Consider the following 17,669-nt stretch of genomic DNA (forward strand, 5'->3'; position numbering starts at 1 on the left):
ATTCCAGATATTTGAAGTTTGACACAGTCAGACAGATGTTATCTACAACTAATCAATAATTATCAATATCATGAAACACTTATTGTGATAAGTTTTTCAGCCATATCACTCAGCCCTAAGCTAACTAGATAAGTATTAATAAATTAAAGCCCTGTAAATAAATGACACATTTCTATGGTTCTCAAACATTGAGGTTTAAATGAAGTGTGCTCTACTAATGTAGTAATCAAGTTTATTAAATAAAAAAACTATTTCTAGTTGTCAGGATGTTGAATTTGTCAGATGTTTATTAAAAGCTGAGGCATAATTAAAAAGTGGAGACCAAMCTTTCAGATGTGGATTCTTTCACATTCAGTCACTTGTATTTGCTTAGTATCTAATTTCTGCTTTGTGTGTGTGTGGGCGTTATTAAACGGCCCAGAGAGACGGTCAACCAGAACTCTGCAAGCGGGTCTGGACCTTTTCATATGCTGCCAATAAAAAGGATGGAAAAGATCAAATGAGACGAATGGATCCTTGTTTTCAYCTTAACGCAGGTGTCTGTGAGCTTCCAGCTTCTTTTTACTGCAAGACATTAATAAAAAACAACTTTATTCTGCTGCTTCAGATGTGGGGTCATGTGTTTCAGGCCGGCTCGCATATATTAAAGCATGAATACTCCAAAGCCGTGCCTCGTGGGAGCTGAAAGGCGAGCCCTCTGCTCTTTCTCGGGACAATCGATCCTTTGTTTGGCTTTAGCGATGCACAGGGGAGTGGTGTGGAGCAGCACATACCTGTCAGAACCTGAGAGACAGTTTTTATCAGACACCCGAGCGCTGCTTTTCCCACATTACTCACACACACAGAGAAAGTGGAGCAAATACTTGATGCAGGATTGAAAACAAACACCACTTTAATCTAAAAACAGGTTTCTGTGACTCAGTGTTATAAATAGAGAGGAAGTAAAAGCTGAACACGCTGAAGTTTATTTCAAAGAATCAAACTAAAAATAACAGAAACGTTAATGTTTACCTGTTCGTTAGAAGCTGGTTAACTATTAAGAATCCAAGGTTCAGCTTTTCCCTCGAGCTGGTCTTCGTACTTTGACAGGACCTGTTCAAAGAATTTTTATGATGTTAAAAGAGACGTGGTTCTTGTTCCTGATTCTCTGCATCAAGTAAAGAACTCAGTTTAGATTGAGATTTGTCTCATTATTATTCAAACAATTAAAAAGTGTTTCAGCATGGATCTTTCTCCTCAGTTTTTATGCCTTTTCAACAATTTATAGGTCAAAACCTTCAGCTCCTTCATTTAGGCTGTGACTTTTGGTATTTCAGCAATTTATACCTTTTGAGATATTCAGCTTCTTTTGTTCTCTTTGAGATTCATTAGAACTGTCTTCAGCCTAAAATCCTTAAAAATAGCTCAACCTTTCCTGCATTTTACATCTTTTGTTCTGGTTCTGCCTTTTTTTATTTCTTTGTGCTAATTTTAGCTTCTTCTTAGCTCTTTTAACTATTCTGATCATTTATTTTTTGTTTCTTTCTGCTAATCTAAGCGTTTTATGCTCATTTTAGCCATTTTCTGCAATTTAAGGCACCTTTTTTTTTTTAGCAATTTTAAACTTATTTTAGCCTTTTTCAGCTAAATTCACCTTTTGTGGTAACTTTAGCTACTTTCAGCTGCTTAATTCAGCAAACGTGGTTCAGCTTTTTCAGCTACTTTACAACAAATAGCTTCATTTTTGTGCATTTTTAGCACAAGATTTTCAGCATCAAGGATTCATGCTGCATTTTTACACAAAATGCTAATTCTTTAGATAATTTTATTTTTATTTAAACGTTAGAATTAGGGCTGTGAAATTAATCGAATTAACTCTGATTAATTTTAGTGCTGCATGGGCATAGATTAAAAATTTTAATCGCGATTAAAATTTACAATCACTTTACTCTGAATATGTAGGTTTGTTTATTACAATGCACTCAGTGCATGGCAGGTCATGTTTGTAAATGAGAAGTGGTTCTCAGACAGTTTACTTGGATAAATAAAGGTTCAATAAATAAAATACATAAATAAACTCCATATGTAACACATTATACAGGTTTTTTTTTCTTTTTGTCTTCTTATGGTTTATTTTATCTTATTTATTTATGTTTTGTTGACAGCTGTGACCTTAGTATCTATCTTTCATTCCTCATGTAGAACTCATTTAGAATGAAAATCCTTGAATTCTTGATTTAACCTCATTATTTTGTACAAAATTTAACTGACTCAAATATGTTTGGAGCATTTTTTAGGTCCTGATTTTTGTTGTTTTTGTCCAGTCGAGGWRATATTTTCATGATTTATTATTGTATGTATTTCTTAAGCACCAATTTTTTTTCAAAATAAAGACATTAATTAATAACTTAAGTAATTTATTTTACCAATATGCAGTAAAGTTTTATATTAAGTTTAAGATTAATCGTGATTAATTCACAGCTACCTTGGAATTAAGAGATTAAAATTTTAATCATTTGAGAGCCCTAGTTAGAATGAATTTGCTTCTTTCAGGAGGCTGTCTTTAGTTTATACTTGATTTGACAAGAAATGTGTWCTTCACCCAAACATTATGCTTTTGTTTATGGTTATCTTTTCCAGACATTTTTAAAATATTAGGTTGGAGATAAATGTAGTTTCATCTTTCAGTCAAATCTGAGGCACATTCCACAGATTCAAGCAAATTAATAAAACTGTGCTTCAAGCTAAGATACCCTGATTGTTTTACAGACTTTTTTATACATTCATTGAAACTTTGCAGACATGATGTGTAGATAATGTTTGTGTACATGAACTTGAATAAAAAAAAACATCCATTTGTTTTACTCATGATAGACATAATACAGCCATTGTGAAACAAAGTGATAAGAACAGATTAACAGAGGTACTTAATGCACTTTTCACCACTGCAGACTAGTATTGATTATTTTATAGACTTTTGTCACAGAGTAATAGAGAAGTCATGCAGACTTATTGTTACACCAACTGTAAATTAAAACCTGTAGCATCAGCTCACCTGCTGCACCTGTGAGGCTCCACGCAGCACACGGTTGGAGCCTGTTTGAAAAGCTGGATGAGAAATGCTGCTGTGTCACAGTTTGTATTAACTGAGGAGAACTGTGAGGATCAACATCCTGTGTTTGTTCTGCACACACAGCCGGCACCAAGTGATGCAACAGAATGTCACCGTGATCTGCAGTTAGCTCGAGATGCTAATGGGAAATTAACCAGCCTTTGTTTTCTTTCTCTCTTCCTCCTTTTTTTAATCTGAAACTTTCCCGTTTTTGTTTTAACACCTTCCTCTTCTCTACTTCTCCTCTCTACTTCTCCTCTCTCGTGCCCTGCAGAGGAAGCCGACTACTCGACGCTGGGAACCGACTCGATGACCAGGAAGAAGAACACGGTCCTTTCGGCGGTTCTCCTCCGGCCCGACGCGAACAAGAAGAAACCTCCGGTGATCATCAGCCTCCCGAGAGACTTCCGCCCCGTGTCCTCCATCATCGACGTGGACATCCTCCCGGAGACGCACCGGCGCGTGCGCCTGTACAAGCACGGCCAGGAGAAGCCGCTGGGGTTTTACATCCGCGACGGCTCCAGCGTGCGGGTGACCCCGCAGGGYCTGGAGAAGGTCCCGGGCATCTTCATCTCCCGCTTGGTGCCCGGCGGCCTGGCCGAGAGCACCGGCCTGCTGGCCGTGAACGACGAGGTGCTGGAGGTGAACGGCATCGAGGTGACGGRCAAGTCTCTGGACCAGGTGACGGACATGATGATCGCCAACAGCCACAACCTCATCATCACCGTGAAGCCGGCCAACCAGCGCAACAACGTGGTGCGCGGCGGCGGAGGAGGAGGGACTGCGTCTGGTAGCTCGGGACGCTCGTCGGACAGCGGCGCCAGCTACTATGGTTACTCGACRCACAGCGCCGCTGCCTCTGTACCGTCGCACATCATCCAGAACTTCCCCGCCGGGGAGCTGGAGAGCGACGAAGAGGACGAGGACCTGGTGATCGAGGCGGGAGGCGAGGCCATCAGACACGCCCACTCCAACTACAGCATACACTCAGTGCCTCGCTACGAACCGCACCTCAACCTCCGCACCAACACAAGCTCCGCCCACAGTGTCCACACCAACGGGACCCTGCCGGGCAGCAGCGGCTCGCTCAGCAAGTCGGCCACGCCCTCACCGGACAGAGCGAAGGAGAGGCGGAGCCTGGAGGAGGAAGGCACGGTCATCACGCTGTAGACTAATCACTGGAAAACAAACACTCAGACGCCTCCGCGAGTTCCAGGAGGCGGGAGGAGGGTCAAACATTTTCTCATCACACTGTGACTCAGCGTTACACTGATGCTAACGTCTGTATCCTAACATACACACACCACGCTCCTCTGTACCTGCCAATCATCGCTCTGCGGTGATAATTACCACCGTCTGCATCCAGGAGCACAACCTGCAGAACCACAGCTGATCTGAGCTCACATGTTCTTTGTGTTTAAATCTGTGAAGAGGTCCATCTCATAACAAACACTGAGGCTCGAGCATTCATCACCTCCCAGTTTCCTCCTGTCTTTATTGAAACAAAATATCAGGGTAATGCCAAAGCAGCTGACCAAATACTGACGTCTGACCCGGGTCCAGTTTTTAATTAGGTTTAAGCCACTGAAAAATCAATGTTTTTTAACAACAGTTATTACTCATTTTGTTTTGACTTGGCTGTGGTCACGACTGACTGATTTCAGCCTGTTTTTATATCACCAGTTCATTTCTTTTTATTGTTGGTGAGAAATGTGCACTTTTTTTTATTTTAAAATTCCTGTCAGATCAGACAAATGTTCCAGTCAAATTTCATTTTTAACTTGGTAGTGTCTCCCTGGGCTGCAGCTGCTGGTGGAACAGAGTTTATGAGAGAGTTTCCAGAATGTCTCACGATGTCCACAGGGGTTCGGTTTCATCTCTCTCAACTCGCAGTTTTGTTGTTTGAATTTTGAACATTCAAAAGCGTAAAAGTAAAGAGCCCCCCCCCCCCCTCTCCTTTTGTATTATTTTATACTGTTTATAATTAAAGTGCCTGTGACATGCATATTCTTCAAATACAAAAAGTCAAAAGAAAACATCTTTATATTTAAGAAAGTTGGAATAATACACACAATTTAACACATTTTGTCCCATAACTGGTATATTTTCTTTTGAACTTGGCTCAGTCAAAGTGAAACAGGAAGTGACATCAAAGGGGAACTCTTTAACAAAGAAAACTCTCTGGTCTTTGTTTATTGAAACAACATTATTTAAACTTTAACTCTTCTTCATCTCTCTGATAAAGACTCAAAATAATCTTAAAAAAAACATCAGATTCTTCTCTACAGTCTGGKTTTTTAGCTGTTGTAGAAACGCTCTGTTCACATGCACACATTCCCCTTTGACATCACTTCCTGTTACTTCACATGTGAATATCTCAACAACTGTTCATCTCAGCAACGTGAAATTTATTTTGCATTATTTTATCAATGTCCTCTTTCTAAAAATGCACTCATATGTATTACAAAAATTTGACATCACAGGCACTTTAAGTCTAAAAACCTTGTTGACGATAATTATTTAAAATCTGAAACCCTAACTCCGCCTATTTTCACTGATAATAATGTGCGTGGCCAAGAMTACAGTTTTGCGAGCCATGCACGACGATAGTGACCCGGCTGGTTGTGAACACTGCTTTGTGAATTTTGCACGACTGAGTCACGTTCAGGTTAACAAGCCTCCAGCAGTAGCAGCTTTTTATTCTGATGACTTCGCCTGCTGCAACATTTAATGTGATCATTTTTTCTTCCCTGTTCTGTCTGGACCATAAYTTAATGTCGTTTAACGATGTTTTCTTTCCTTCAACAAGCCCTGATAACGTTTTMTTTTCCATTTCTCTTTGAGTTTGTTGGTGCGTGGCCCAAAAATAAGTGTTGGCAGAGGTGGGTTCCAGCGACTGAAGAACGCCCTGATTGGACTGAGTCACGTAGAAACACACACATGCAGGTACACTTGGCACAAACAGAGTATTTGTTAAAGGTGAGACAGGTGGAGCTTGTACAGCTCGGTCTGCCGGGGCACTTTTTCTGCTTTTAGATCCAAAAATCATCAGAATCCGTTGAGGATTATTAAAAAAACCAATATATTACTGTTTTTACTGCACTCAGTTAAAAAATGTGTTTTTAAAACCAATTGGAAACATTTCCTCACATCCTCACATCAAAGAGATGTTTAACATTTTCACAGTGAGCGCCATGCAGACACTGTTGTTTCTCTTATTGATTCTCGGAGCCGTCGTGTTTCAGTTTAAAGTGCTAAGTATCGACTTTTATTTTAATTTACATGTCAAAATAAAATCAACACACAGTCACTTTGATTATTGTTTGCTGGCTTTTTTTTCTGTATCATGTTCATGTTGATTATTTGTTGCTCTGTTTACTGTCGGGCTGTCTGAGAAGCTAAAAGTGTGAAAATCCAGACTGGAACCAACATGATTCTGTTCCACAGCTGCACTCGGCCTCGTGAGGCTGTGAACGCTGCTGCGATAAACGAAACTTAGTAATGATCAATAATTTATTATCCGTCTCTAACTTTACCACAGGACACTGGGATTGTAACCGCATCAACATTTTTATTTATTCTGTAATCTGTTTCCTGCATATGTTCTTTCTTTGTACACTTTATTTTTATATCAGATATGTTTATTTGTGTTTTCAGAATGATTGTTTTTGGTTATAAATGTCATGGTACGGTAGATTTTCCTTTCAGTCACTGATTTTATCACTTTGCTTTAAAGTATCAAGAGGATCTGTGCAAGAAATGAAACACTTTGCTATTTTTTTTCATACTGTGAATTATTATTATTATTGGCGGCAGAGTGAAAGTTGTTTTAACAACCTCAAAATAGGCAAATGTTTTGCTTTGAGTCAGTTTTTTTTAAGTGATCGAGCAATGATTTTTGTCTTTGCCAGATAAATTCTACAATATAGATTTGTAATGAAGAATGTCAGTATTTTCGTATCAACACTATATAAGATGTAGATTTTTATCATTTGAAGGAAAATGTTTTACGATTTGATGGGAAAACCTAAGAACGTTTCTGTAACTGATCAGTAAAGTTGGGTAAAATAAAAATATGTAGCAATATTTGCTGTTTTTTGTCTTTTATTCTGCTGTTTTTTTACGGTTTACTGTTAGTCAAGTAGTAAACCTCACATAAAATATGGTAGTTATTTTTTTAATGTTTAATATCATTTTATTTCTGATGCTCTGTTTGAAGTTTAGCAGCTAAAGATGCTACATGCTACACAGCAATGTTTGTAAGAAAGTAATTTGTTTTACTTAATTTGAGATAAACGGCATAAAAATTGAAGTTCTACACGGTTTTTAAGTGGACTCAAAATTAGTGGATCCTAATTTTAGCGGAAGCTAATCGATCCATTAGCGGTTTCCAAAGTTAGCGAAAAAGCTAATCTGCTAAATGATAAGCTAGTTTCGTTCACTGTTAGCAGATTAGCGGAGCTGTGCCTACCTTTGATAGATTTTTTTTAAAATAAATCTTTCAGAAAATAGATTAGTAGTAGTACTTTATTAATTTCATTTGAACACAGATTTATAAAGTTAAAAAACATGCAATGAAAATGAAATCAAACGAAAGGCAGCAGAAGAAGAATAGATCTCATAATATCGGCCCCTTTTTTATACCCAAAAAATGTTCAAACGTAAAGTAAAATACAACAAAAATTAAAAATAGACCAGACATGGGTTTTTACGATATAAAAAGTGTACATTGCCATGTAGCATGTCATTGCAGCATGGCTTTGCCTGCAGCADTRGACTTGCAGAATGAACTTTGACCAAGTTCAAATGTGTTTTCTAAACCAGCTTGTGCCTGTCACATCAGCAGGTGTTTGTAATTAAGGTAATTGTGTGACAATATGAASTTKGAAGAGATTTTTTGTTAAAGTTGCATTAGCTGGGTTTTGAACCCTGATCTCCCACATGAAAATCCATGACAATAGACCATTAGACCAATGGAGCTGTGGCAGAAGGTGGTGGCAGGGGTTTGTATGTGTGCAGAAAGAGGCCACATTGCCAATACAATTATTGACACAAAAATGCATAATATTACAACAATCGAGCAGTATTAAGACAATATTATAGTAAAACATCAAAATACAATCATATTAGTATTGTAAACACTGAACTACTGAGTTGAAATATTAAACTATGGTGCAGTACCAAGTTGAGTACAGCATGGGRCAGTATTGGACCAATAYAAGGCTCCATTGACTSCCATTATAATTCATTAAACATTAATATTTCATAAACTATGAGTTTTACAGGCACCAAAAGACATAGACATCATTTGGCACAGGGGCTTTACAGCTTTAAATTACAATGGCAGCTTTAGGACAAAGTWTGCAGGAGGAGAAGCATGGCAAAGTTGAGATGACTTGGATGGGAAACGAATCACAATAGTGWGCATTGCATTGGCAATGCACACTGAATAGCTTAGTGAATCAACACAACTCGATGTTTCAGCCACAGCTAACATTAGCAAACATAAAACAGGCTAAAGCTCAAGGCTGCTACATAAAGAGATGTTAGACATCAGTCCATCTTCGAATGTTCGAATGGACATTTTTATACTGAAAAACTGGTAGCAAGAACTATAAATGTAGCAAAATGCTAGCTAAAAGTTAATTCTAATATGCAAGCTAAAGTTTGTTTAAAAGAATTAAACTCAAAAATGATTTTGAAATTAGAAAAAATTTTAAACTGAAAATTTGTTTTGAAGCTGAAAAAAGATTTTGCAGCTAAAACGATATTAAAACTGAAAAAAAGTTGAAGGTGGAAAAAAAGCTGAAAACTCTCAGATTTTATTAATTAATTTATTTATTCATTTTCAAAGTTTTTGTTTTAGTTTCAGATGTTTTTAAACAAACTTTATGACCCAAATTTAATACAAAAACCAGGAAACAATTTTGTCTTCTTTGCTTCGTTTCATTGAATTTGTGTTTTGTTTTAATTACATGTTGATTTTCTTTTGTTTATTTTAATGAATGAACCCTAACCGAATAAATTAATTAAAAGACAGGAAAACAATAGATTTACGAAGTTAAAAACACGAATTTACTTGTACTTTGTCCATGTTACTTTATTTTATTATTTTTGCTTTGTGGTGTTTTGCCGCCCTCTGGTGGACAGTTTGTGAATCGCGTCACTCGTAGTTCATTAAAAGTTCAAACTCCTCAACTGTGACAAATAAATCTTCTGTAGCTCTTTTAAACGATGTTTACCATTTTATCCTGTTAAAATATGAAATAAAAATGTATCTACCAGCTTCTAATAAATGGACACGTACTCTTCTGGGAGGGTTTCTGTTTTGAAATCGAGAGCTCTGCTGTAGTAAAGACAGCTGAGAGTCACGTGACGTGACGTGGAACCAACATGGTGGCGCTGAGCTGAGACAGAAGCCCTACCGGACGACAGCTTGGCTTTCGTTAGCTTTCCTCGTCACCTGCTTTTCGGCAGGGCCAGGCCGGTGATGACGGCCTGAGAGGGGATCGGTTACACGGTCGAGAGATGCAGGAACAGCAACACAAGCCGCCGCCGCCGCAGCAGCAGCACGCGCAGTCAGAAAACAGCAGAACCAAGAGCATGTTTCTGTCCAGGGCGCTGGAGAAAATCCTCTCTGACAAGGAGGTGAAGAGGAGCCAGCACTCCCAGCTTCGTAAAGCCTGCCAGGTGGCGCTCGGTACGTGGTATATTTCACCTTCTAATCCCTCCCGCCTCTGTTTAATGTCGAGTTTTATTCATTTATTTTTGCTTGTGTTTGGCTTCTTGGATGAGCTATTAGCATTAGCACCTGATGGCCTTTAGCGTCTGCTGAAACTCTCTGTTACCGGCAGCGGTAATTAAACCAATTTGTGTGTTGTCATCACGTTTATATTTTGTTATGAACCCTTCTTTGTGTTGCTAGCCATCAACTCTATCAAAACATTGAGGTTAGCAGGTTAAAACGGAGCTGCCGTTAGCTGGTTAGAGCTAGTTTAGCTAAACCGACCAATCCTTGTGTTGTACGTAGCACTGTCATCCAGCCAGACAGTCCAGTCCTGACAGTACGGCATTCCGTTTTAACATATAATCAAATCTCACTCTTTTTTTTCTGCTTTTATGGAAAGATATGATGGGAGTTCTTGTAAAAAAAAAAAAAAACCCAACAAGAACAGTTGTAGTACAAATCATGTTTCAAGTTTTACTCAAAGTAAACAATTTATGAGCTCTGAAAGCCTTTTAATTTGTTTAACAAACTATTTTAACATAAATTGGGTTGACTGGAAATGTAACACTGTGCATTTTATAAAGGTACTCATGCCAAAGCAGCTAAATAATCAAAAAGTTACCCTAAACTTTGTCGAAGAGTGCAGTTTGACAGACAGTAGTTTTGTGGTTATATTGAAATGGAACCTCTGAAATGCAGGTATGCATGTAATGTAAACAAAGCACAAACTGGAGTCACATGATTCACACATATTAGACTGACTTTACTTTGTATACGTAAACAAATAGGGAAAATYGGATATATTATCGGGGGAAATATTGTGCTGATTTACTTCCTTTTTTATTATCATTTTTATCCAGTTCTTATGACTTTGTAGTGAGTACCTTTTTTAATTCCTCCAAGGCAAAAATAACATTTTATAAATATGGAGGTTATTTCTATCCACAGTCAACACTTGAACAAAATTATGTCACCATTTCTAATGAACTAGATGTTAATTTTAGACGCGAAAAATATACTATATATAATATACCAAGTGAGGTTAGCCACTGAAACGGACTGAATCTTCAAATCATATATTGCTAACTATTAGATGATAAACCTGCCTGCCATAACTCCTGGATACTCAAACATTCCCCTTCACCATTCACCACATGTACATAATGTTTCATAAGTCTGGATGCTTTTGGTGTTTATAATTCAACCCTCACTCTCACTCATTGTACAATTAGGGTCTTTTATCTTGATAAAAACATTTAAAATGTCTGTTTTTTCACACAGCTGAATTTGTTTTCGTAAAATAAAATCAGTACAATGAAAGAAAAGTTATATTACGTGTATAGAGATGAGTTTAGTTGTAAAAGCAAAGATTTAAACCTGAGTTTTTGGACAACGTGAGGTTTTGTTTGCTGTTTGCCCCGGCTTTCAGTTACGCTCTCATTATTCATGAAACGAGTGAAACGCAACACTCCTTCCATCCACTCACTTCTTTTATCACTGTGGACTTTCTTCTTGTTGTTTTTGACCATTTATTTATGTAAACAAATCATACAGTGGTGTAAGATTTTTTTGTGTGTGTCAGTCTTTGGTTTTGGTTTATATTTTGCAGAAATATCAGCAGCTTGGAGGATTTTAGCACCATTCTTTACAGACAAGTTTAGGATTATCTGGTAAATAATAGTTCTTCCTGTTGCGCACTTTAAAATGTGACAGCTGGCTGTATACGTGCAGATTTAATAAATTAACAAGTAGAAGGAACAATCTAACAATATAACTTTACATATTTTAGCTTTATTTTATTAAAAGTTCTACTTGTTTTCTTTAGTCCGTCATTGTTTATAATTGTATTAAATAAGCTGTATGTGTTTGTGATAGAAACTACTTTAATATGTAATATCACACATTTATTGCACTTGTATGTGCTTCTCTTTACACTTACAGTGAGAGGAAAGTTTAGCTGTAAACATTTATGAATAATAAGAGATGAATATTTTAAATATATTGACACTCTGGGGTAATGTTTGTATCATTTAAGACAGGAAGTAGCTCAGTTTTACTGTATAAAATGACAGCTCATTCATTCCTGGTCGTTAATTCAGATATCATCACTACAACTTGAATTGTGACATTTCTGGTGAATGTTGTGTAACATTATTTCCCTTTTTTTTTGTTTTAAGACACAAGAAGCCATTTCTGAGTTTGCTCCTTTTTTAGTGTTATTTAATTTTTGTTAATCTATCTAATGAGTTTGGTCACATCTGGTTGGAAATCACTTTCAGCCACTTCGTAGCCAAGGCTGCAGCACTTAATTAGATCAGGTTTGTGTGTAACGTTATAGGAAATTAATCCTGAAGATAAAAACCTTTATCTGGTCAGGATATCTTTAACAGCAGGGTGAACAGAATGGTGTGCAGAAAACAGACCAAAAATAAATCTGAATAATAAAAACAGCAGGTTTAGGTTCAGTCCTGCTCTCTAAATATGAAAATAGGTTGAGAAAATAAAACACAAACAAGCTTTCTTGACGAATTTTTTTATGTTCCTCTTTTTGTAGATGAAATCAAAGAAGAACTGGAAAAACAAAAGTAAGTATTACTGTGACTGTAGATGGGATTTCACTGAGCTGACAGAAGTTGGTTAATTAGATTTGTGTTGTTCAAAGTGTCATAAAAATTAGATTTGTGAGTTTTTCCCTGCAGTGAACGCAGCCTGAGCTGCAGCCCACTGACATGATGCTTTTAACAGCCTTCAGGTGAAACCTCTGCTGACAAAAGCAAGCAGTTGTTTCTGATTTTTGTCATGTTTAAAAGCAAAAACTCTGCGTTTTTAAACCACTTGCTGTAAAATAATGTAAAGTATTTTGTGTTGAACAGGATTCCAAATACTTAATGTGCACCAGGTTGTTTATTTACTAAAACCCCTTTAAGTTTGCTCTGGTTTGTTTTAGCAGCACTAATCTTTGCACAGGTAATGTCCACATGTGGATTTATGGTTTCCAAGTGTTTTAAGTCTTATTCATTATATTTTGAAAAGGGTTATATACTGTTTAATTAAAAAAAAAAACTCCAAACAAAGGGGGAAAAAACCAAATTTTTTCTGTTCTGGACTCTGAAACAACAGCAGCTGCTTTCATATTTACACTTCTGATGAAATCTCACAAGTGTTAGCATGTACAGACTCTACTTTAATAATCTTAGTATCAAAATAAAGCTGAGACACTCAGTTACATTTCTTCATGTTATTTTGAGCACAAATGTCAACTCCTTGGTGCTAAAGAGGTTAAAATCATCCGTCTTTTTTTAAACCTTTTTTCTTAACAACTGTTTGTTTTCCAGGGATGGTACAGTGGTCCCACCCAAAGCAAACTACATCGAGGCAGACAAATACGTCCTGCCGTTTGAGCTCGCCTGTCAGTCAAAGTCACCCAGGATAGTTAGCACCTCTTTGGACTGTCTGCAGGTCAGTGTCCACTGATGCACACCATCACATCTGTGTCCTTTGGTGTCTTTTCCACTGGATAATATTTGGAGACCAGGGAGGTGAAGGGTCAGCTTAATGATGGTTTGCAATAAAATGCTTTCTCAATTTTTATTTTTTATTTTGGTCTCTCTCCCATTTCTTTGTTTTGCATTTCAAAACTCTACTTAGAACCTTCTTAAGATCTAACAGTGCAAAATGTGAACTGTTTTTTCAACTGGTCAAATTTTGATCAGGGCTGTATATGTATTAGCTTGGGTGCTAATGCTATACAACCATATAAATATATTAGCTCTAGTGCTAATGCTATGTAACCATATATAATAAATTTATTAGCTTGGGCGCTAACGCTATATAACCATATAAATGTATTAGCTCTAGTGCTAATGCTATATAACCATATATAATAAATGTATTAGCTCGGGCACTAATGCTATATAACAATATAAATGTATTAGCTTGGATGCTAATGCTACATCTCCATATAAATGTATTAGCTCGAACGCTAATGCTACATTGCCATATAAAGTTACTAGCTTAGGTGCTAATGGTATACAACCATATGAATGTATTAGCTCAGCCCTAATGCTATATAATCATATAAATGTATTAGCTCGAATGCTAATGCTACATTGCCATATAAAGTTATTAGCTTGGACGCTAATGCTATATAACCATATGAATGTATTAGCTCGGGTGCTAATGCTACATGGCCATATAAATGTATTAGCTCGTGTGCTAACATGAAAGCTAACAGGCTAAGCTGGGGATTTCCTTCCATGCAGCAGCTCTGTTCTCCATTTTCAGTTGCAGACTGACTCATTTCTACATTCTCCTCTCTGTCAACCAGTATGCTTTGTAGAGTCAACAATATGGTGTTGTTTGTGTGACGATATTCTAGTTTTGTTTCACAGTTAAATGTTTATCAAATAATGTCTGTTACAGCTGGTCAGGGTTCCCTGAAACTATGTAGGATTACACCATCTGTTTGCCCTGTTCGTATTTATTTCACCTTTGTGTTGAGGTGCAGTCATAAACTCATGCTCTAATCAACTAAATTCAGAAAAACAACAAATGTTTAACAGTGTTGCTCAAATAAACTCTAAACTCTTGACACCTCCTAACAGATCCAGAACATGTTAGTGCAATAATCCCCGCGGATTTAAACCTGAAAGCCAAATAAATCTGTGACTCATTGAATAATTACATCCTCACCTTGCTCCTGCYGCCCTGACCTGTGCTCCATCTCCTCACCGTAGAAGCTGATCGCGTACGGTCACATCACAGGCAACGCCCCGGACGGCAAAACCCCGGGTAAGAGGCTGATCGACCGGCTGGTGGAAACCATCTGCAACTGCTTCCAGGGTCCTCAAACCGACGAGGGGGTCCAGCTACAGATCATCAAGGTACACCYGAGGCCTCTGCCGCCATCTGGCAGCTTTCAGATCCTCCACCTGTCAGTTTTTTATTATTTACCTCACATCTCAAAATATCTCCGAACTGAGACTCCCAAATATGTCACAGATGTTATTGTGTGCATTGTGAGGAAGTGTTTGTGTGTGGAGTTAAAGCACTGTTCAAACATAAAGTTGTTTAAAAGAAAGTGTAAAGAAATTAACAAAAACCTGTAATAAATAGTATTTAAATTGTTATTTCCATTAGCGGTTATTCTAATAAGGAAGTAGAATAGTAAAAATTGTGCTATACTAAAGTGTTCTGAAGGTTATTTAGTTTTTGTTTTTTTGATTTTTTTACACATCCTGGTTGGCAGTAAAAGGCAAAATCAGTCCTGCTAAAGCTTCTTGTTTTATCAGTGTTGACAAAGGTTTATGGATGGATTATTAACACCTGATGGACTACGTTCACTGTTTAAGACTTGATTCTAAGTGCAGACAGGAAGTTTATTATTTCACTAAAGGTTGCATGTATTTTTATTGTGAATTTAGATTTAAACGCAGACCCAACGCACTGAAGATACAGTAACAAGTGTGTAGCGAGTGTTTAACAAGCTTCAGATAGAAGGAAGTGAGCTGGTGATTCAGCAGGTGCAACTTCCTGTCTGATAAGAGCTTCTACTTCCTCTTCTGCCCGTCCAGGCCCTGCTGACGACGGTGACGTCCCCGCACATCGAGATCCACGAGGGCACCGTGCTCCTCACCGTCAGGACCTGCTACAACATCTACCTGGCCAGCCGCAACCTCATCAACCAGACCACGGCCAAGGCCACGCTCACGCAGATGCTCAATGTCATCTTCGCACGGATGGAGAACCAGGCTGTCAGTTTGACCTCCTTACTGCTCCGAACACCTCCCAATCAGTACAGAAGGAAAAAATGAACAATTTAATGCTTTGTTTTAAACTTACAGCATACATTATAAACTAGAATCCTCCTGACCCTTTTTGGTTTAAAGGGATAGGGATGTTTTACAATGGAGTACTTACGAGCAAACAGTGTTTTACCTGCAGCAGATAGCTGTTGGAGTTATTTCAGTTAGGATTTGTTTTTCGTAGAAGTCAAGCTAGCAGCAACATAAACCTAAAGTTCTATCATTTCAAGCTAATGTTGGGTTTTTACGTCACTTATTCATGACACAGTTGTAGCCTTGGCTGCTGTTTTCTTAGTTTTGGTGATAATTTACATATCACGACACAGGGGTTACGATATGACATATTGTGATATATCAAAGCGCGTCGCGATATGAGATATCGTGATATATTGCGATACTGTAAGCGAGGCGATATATTGCCATCTTTTAATACAAAGGATTCTAATTTTAAAAAATTCAATACAAAAGTACACTATGCTTAAATCTGCATAAAACCTTGTTAAATTTTTTTTGCAATTAGAACACTGAACAGGGAGAACTGCATTTTGTATTTAACATTTCTTGCAAAATCTATCCATTTTCTACCGCGTATTCCTTAGCAAAAAATATCAGTGACATGTTGACAACCTTAGCAAATGAAGTAAATCACTAGCTGTGTTTCCATTGACCATGAAAATGCGCAAATTAGAATTTCGAAAATAAATTTACTCAATGGAAACACGTCAATTTCGAAAAAAATTACGTTTTTCGACAAAAYGTTTTTGCGCTAGGATGAGGTGCTATTTCAGCCGTATCGAAATTAACATTTTTCGCAAAACTACAATGGAAACACTTTTTTCGCATCACGTGAGTCACGTGATCAACAACCGGCTGTTTCTACTGGCGAAAAAGACGATGACGAAGAAGATAACAGGAAGTAGAAATATTAGTAATATCACTGAGGATGGTGGCAACTTCAGTGTTTGAACTTTAAGAGTTAACTGAACAAAATCCACTGTCTTCACGTTAGCTGCTAGCTAGCTGTACGTCGTCGTGGTTGTCGTCTAGCCATGTGAACTTGAAGATTCGTCAGGTCACATGAATTTTTGACTCTGGCATGGCAGATTTTGCAAACAATAGCTTTTATCATAATTCTTTCTATCTTTATTTTGAAACCTGAAATGAGTCCACACCTCAGCTTTGAAGGCAGCAGGTGTCTGTCTAATCTGCTCAGAATCAACYGTCTGTACTTGTTGCTAATGTTTAAGTTAGCATTAAACTCTCAGGCTCCTCATTAGGCCTGTTGTGATAAACAATAAAGTTAGTCACAAAATAAATTAAAATGAGGTATACCATTATATTTGTTTTAAAATAGTCTCCAAACAATATTATCGTTTATCGAGATAATTTCTGAGACAAAATATCGTCTAGCAAGATTTATGGAATGGAGGAACAAAATGACTGACCGCTGCCAACTAGTGGTCCGAGGCTAAATTACAACACAAAAATTAGCCCCTGGAATGAAAGTTCGAAGCCTTAATTAAAAATCGATACGATATCAGGAAATTAAATATCACAATATTTGAATGTATCAATATTTTCTTGCACCTGAGTACACTGGCATTAATGTCTATTTACTGCTTTGTGTTTCATTGATTTATTTTACTTGGAATAAAATAAAAGTTCTGGTAAACAGACTGATAAAACTACTACTACCTGCTGTATGTGACTCTTCTTCTATGGTTTCCTCAGGCCCTGGAGGCTCAAGAGCAGGAGAAGGAGCTTTTGCGTTTGCCCCAGCAGAACCCGTCCCCTGTCCCAGGCGGCCGGAGGTCCGGGTCCCCCAGGTCTGACCGGACCCCTACCCCCGAGCCCCAGAGCTCCCCGTCCCCCGGAGACAGTAACTCTGACGCAGCCCCCACCCGCTCGACGCCCCCGCCACCAGCTTCTGATCAAGACATGCCTTCAGTCAACGGAGAGCTCAACGGTGGCGGGTCGGAACAGCTCACACCATCGAGAGGTGGGTTGACGTTAGACCAGAGATTCTTAACCTATGGGCCGCGGCCCA

At 37.9% G+C, this 17,669-nt stretch overlaps 2 protein-coding genes across 2 annotated transcripts in view; both read left to right on the top strand.

Moving 5' to 3' along the window:
- The window catches only part of pard6b (par-6 partitioning defective 6 homolog beta (C. elegans)), a 24,628-nt gene extending 19,611 nt beyond the window's left edge, over positions 1-5,017 (top strand). The window contains exon 3 of the mRNA XM_014028206.1: positions 3,366-5,017. Within this exon, the coding sequence (XP_013883660.1) occupies positions 3,366-4,261 (896 nt within the window). The 3' untranslated portion in view covers positions 4,262-5,017. The remainder of the gene's footprint in view (positions 1-3,365) is intronic.
- Positions 5,018-9,465: 4,448 nt separating this feature from the next.
- The window catches only part of arfgef2 (ADP-ribosylation factor guanine nucleotide-exchange factor 2 (brefeldin A-inhibited)), a gene marked incomplete in the record, with an annotated part of 28,928 nt that continues 20,724 nt past the window's right edge, over positions 9,466-17,669 (top strand). The window contains 6 exon segments of the mRNA XM_014028207.1: positions 9,466-9,791; positions 12,373-12,403; positions 13,154-13,277; positions 14,555-14,701; positions 15,392-15,571; positions 17,354-17,621. Of these exon segments, the coding sequence (XP_013883661.1) occupies positions 9,620-9,791; positions 12,373-12,403; positions 13,154-13,277; positions 14,555-14,701; positions 15,392-15,571; positions 17,354-17,621 (922 nt within the window).

This window comes from Austrofundulus limnaeus, unplaced genomic scaffold (assembly GCF_001266775.1).
Source record: "Austrofundulus limnaeus strain Quisiro unplaced genomic scaffold, Austrofundulus_limnaeus-1.0 Scaffold726, whole genome shotgun sequence".
Classification (NCBI taxonomy): domain Eukaryota; kingdom Metazoa; phylum Chordata; class Actinopteri; order Cyprinodontiformes; family Rivulidae; genus Austrofundulus; species Austrofundulus limnaeus.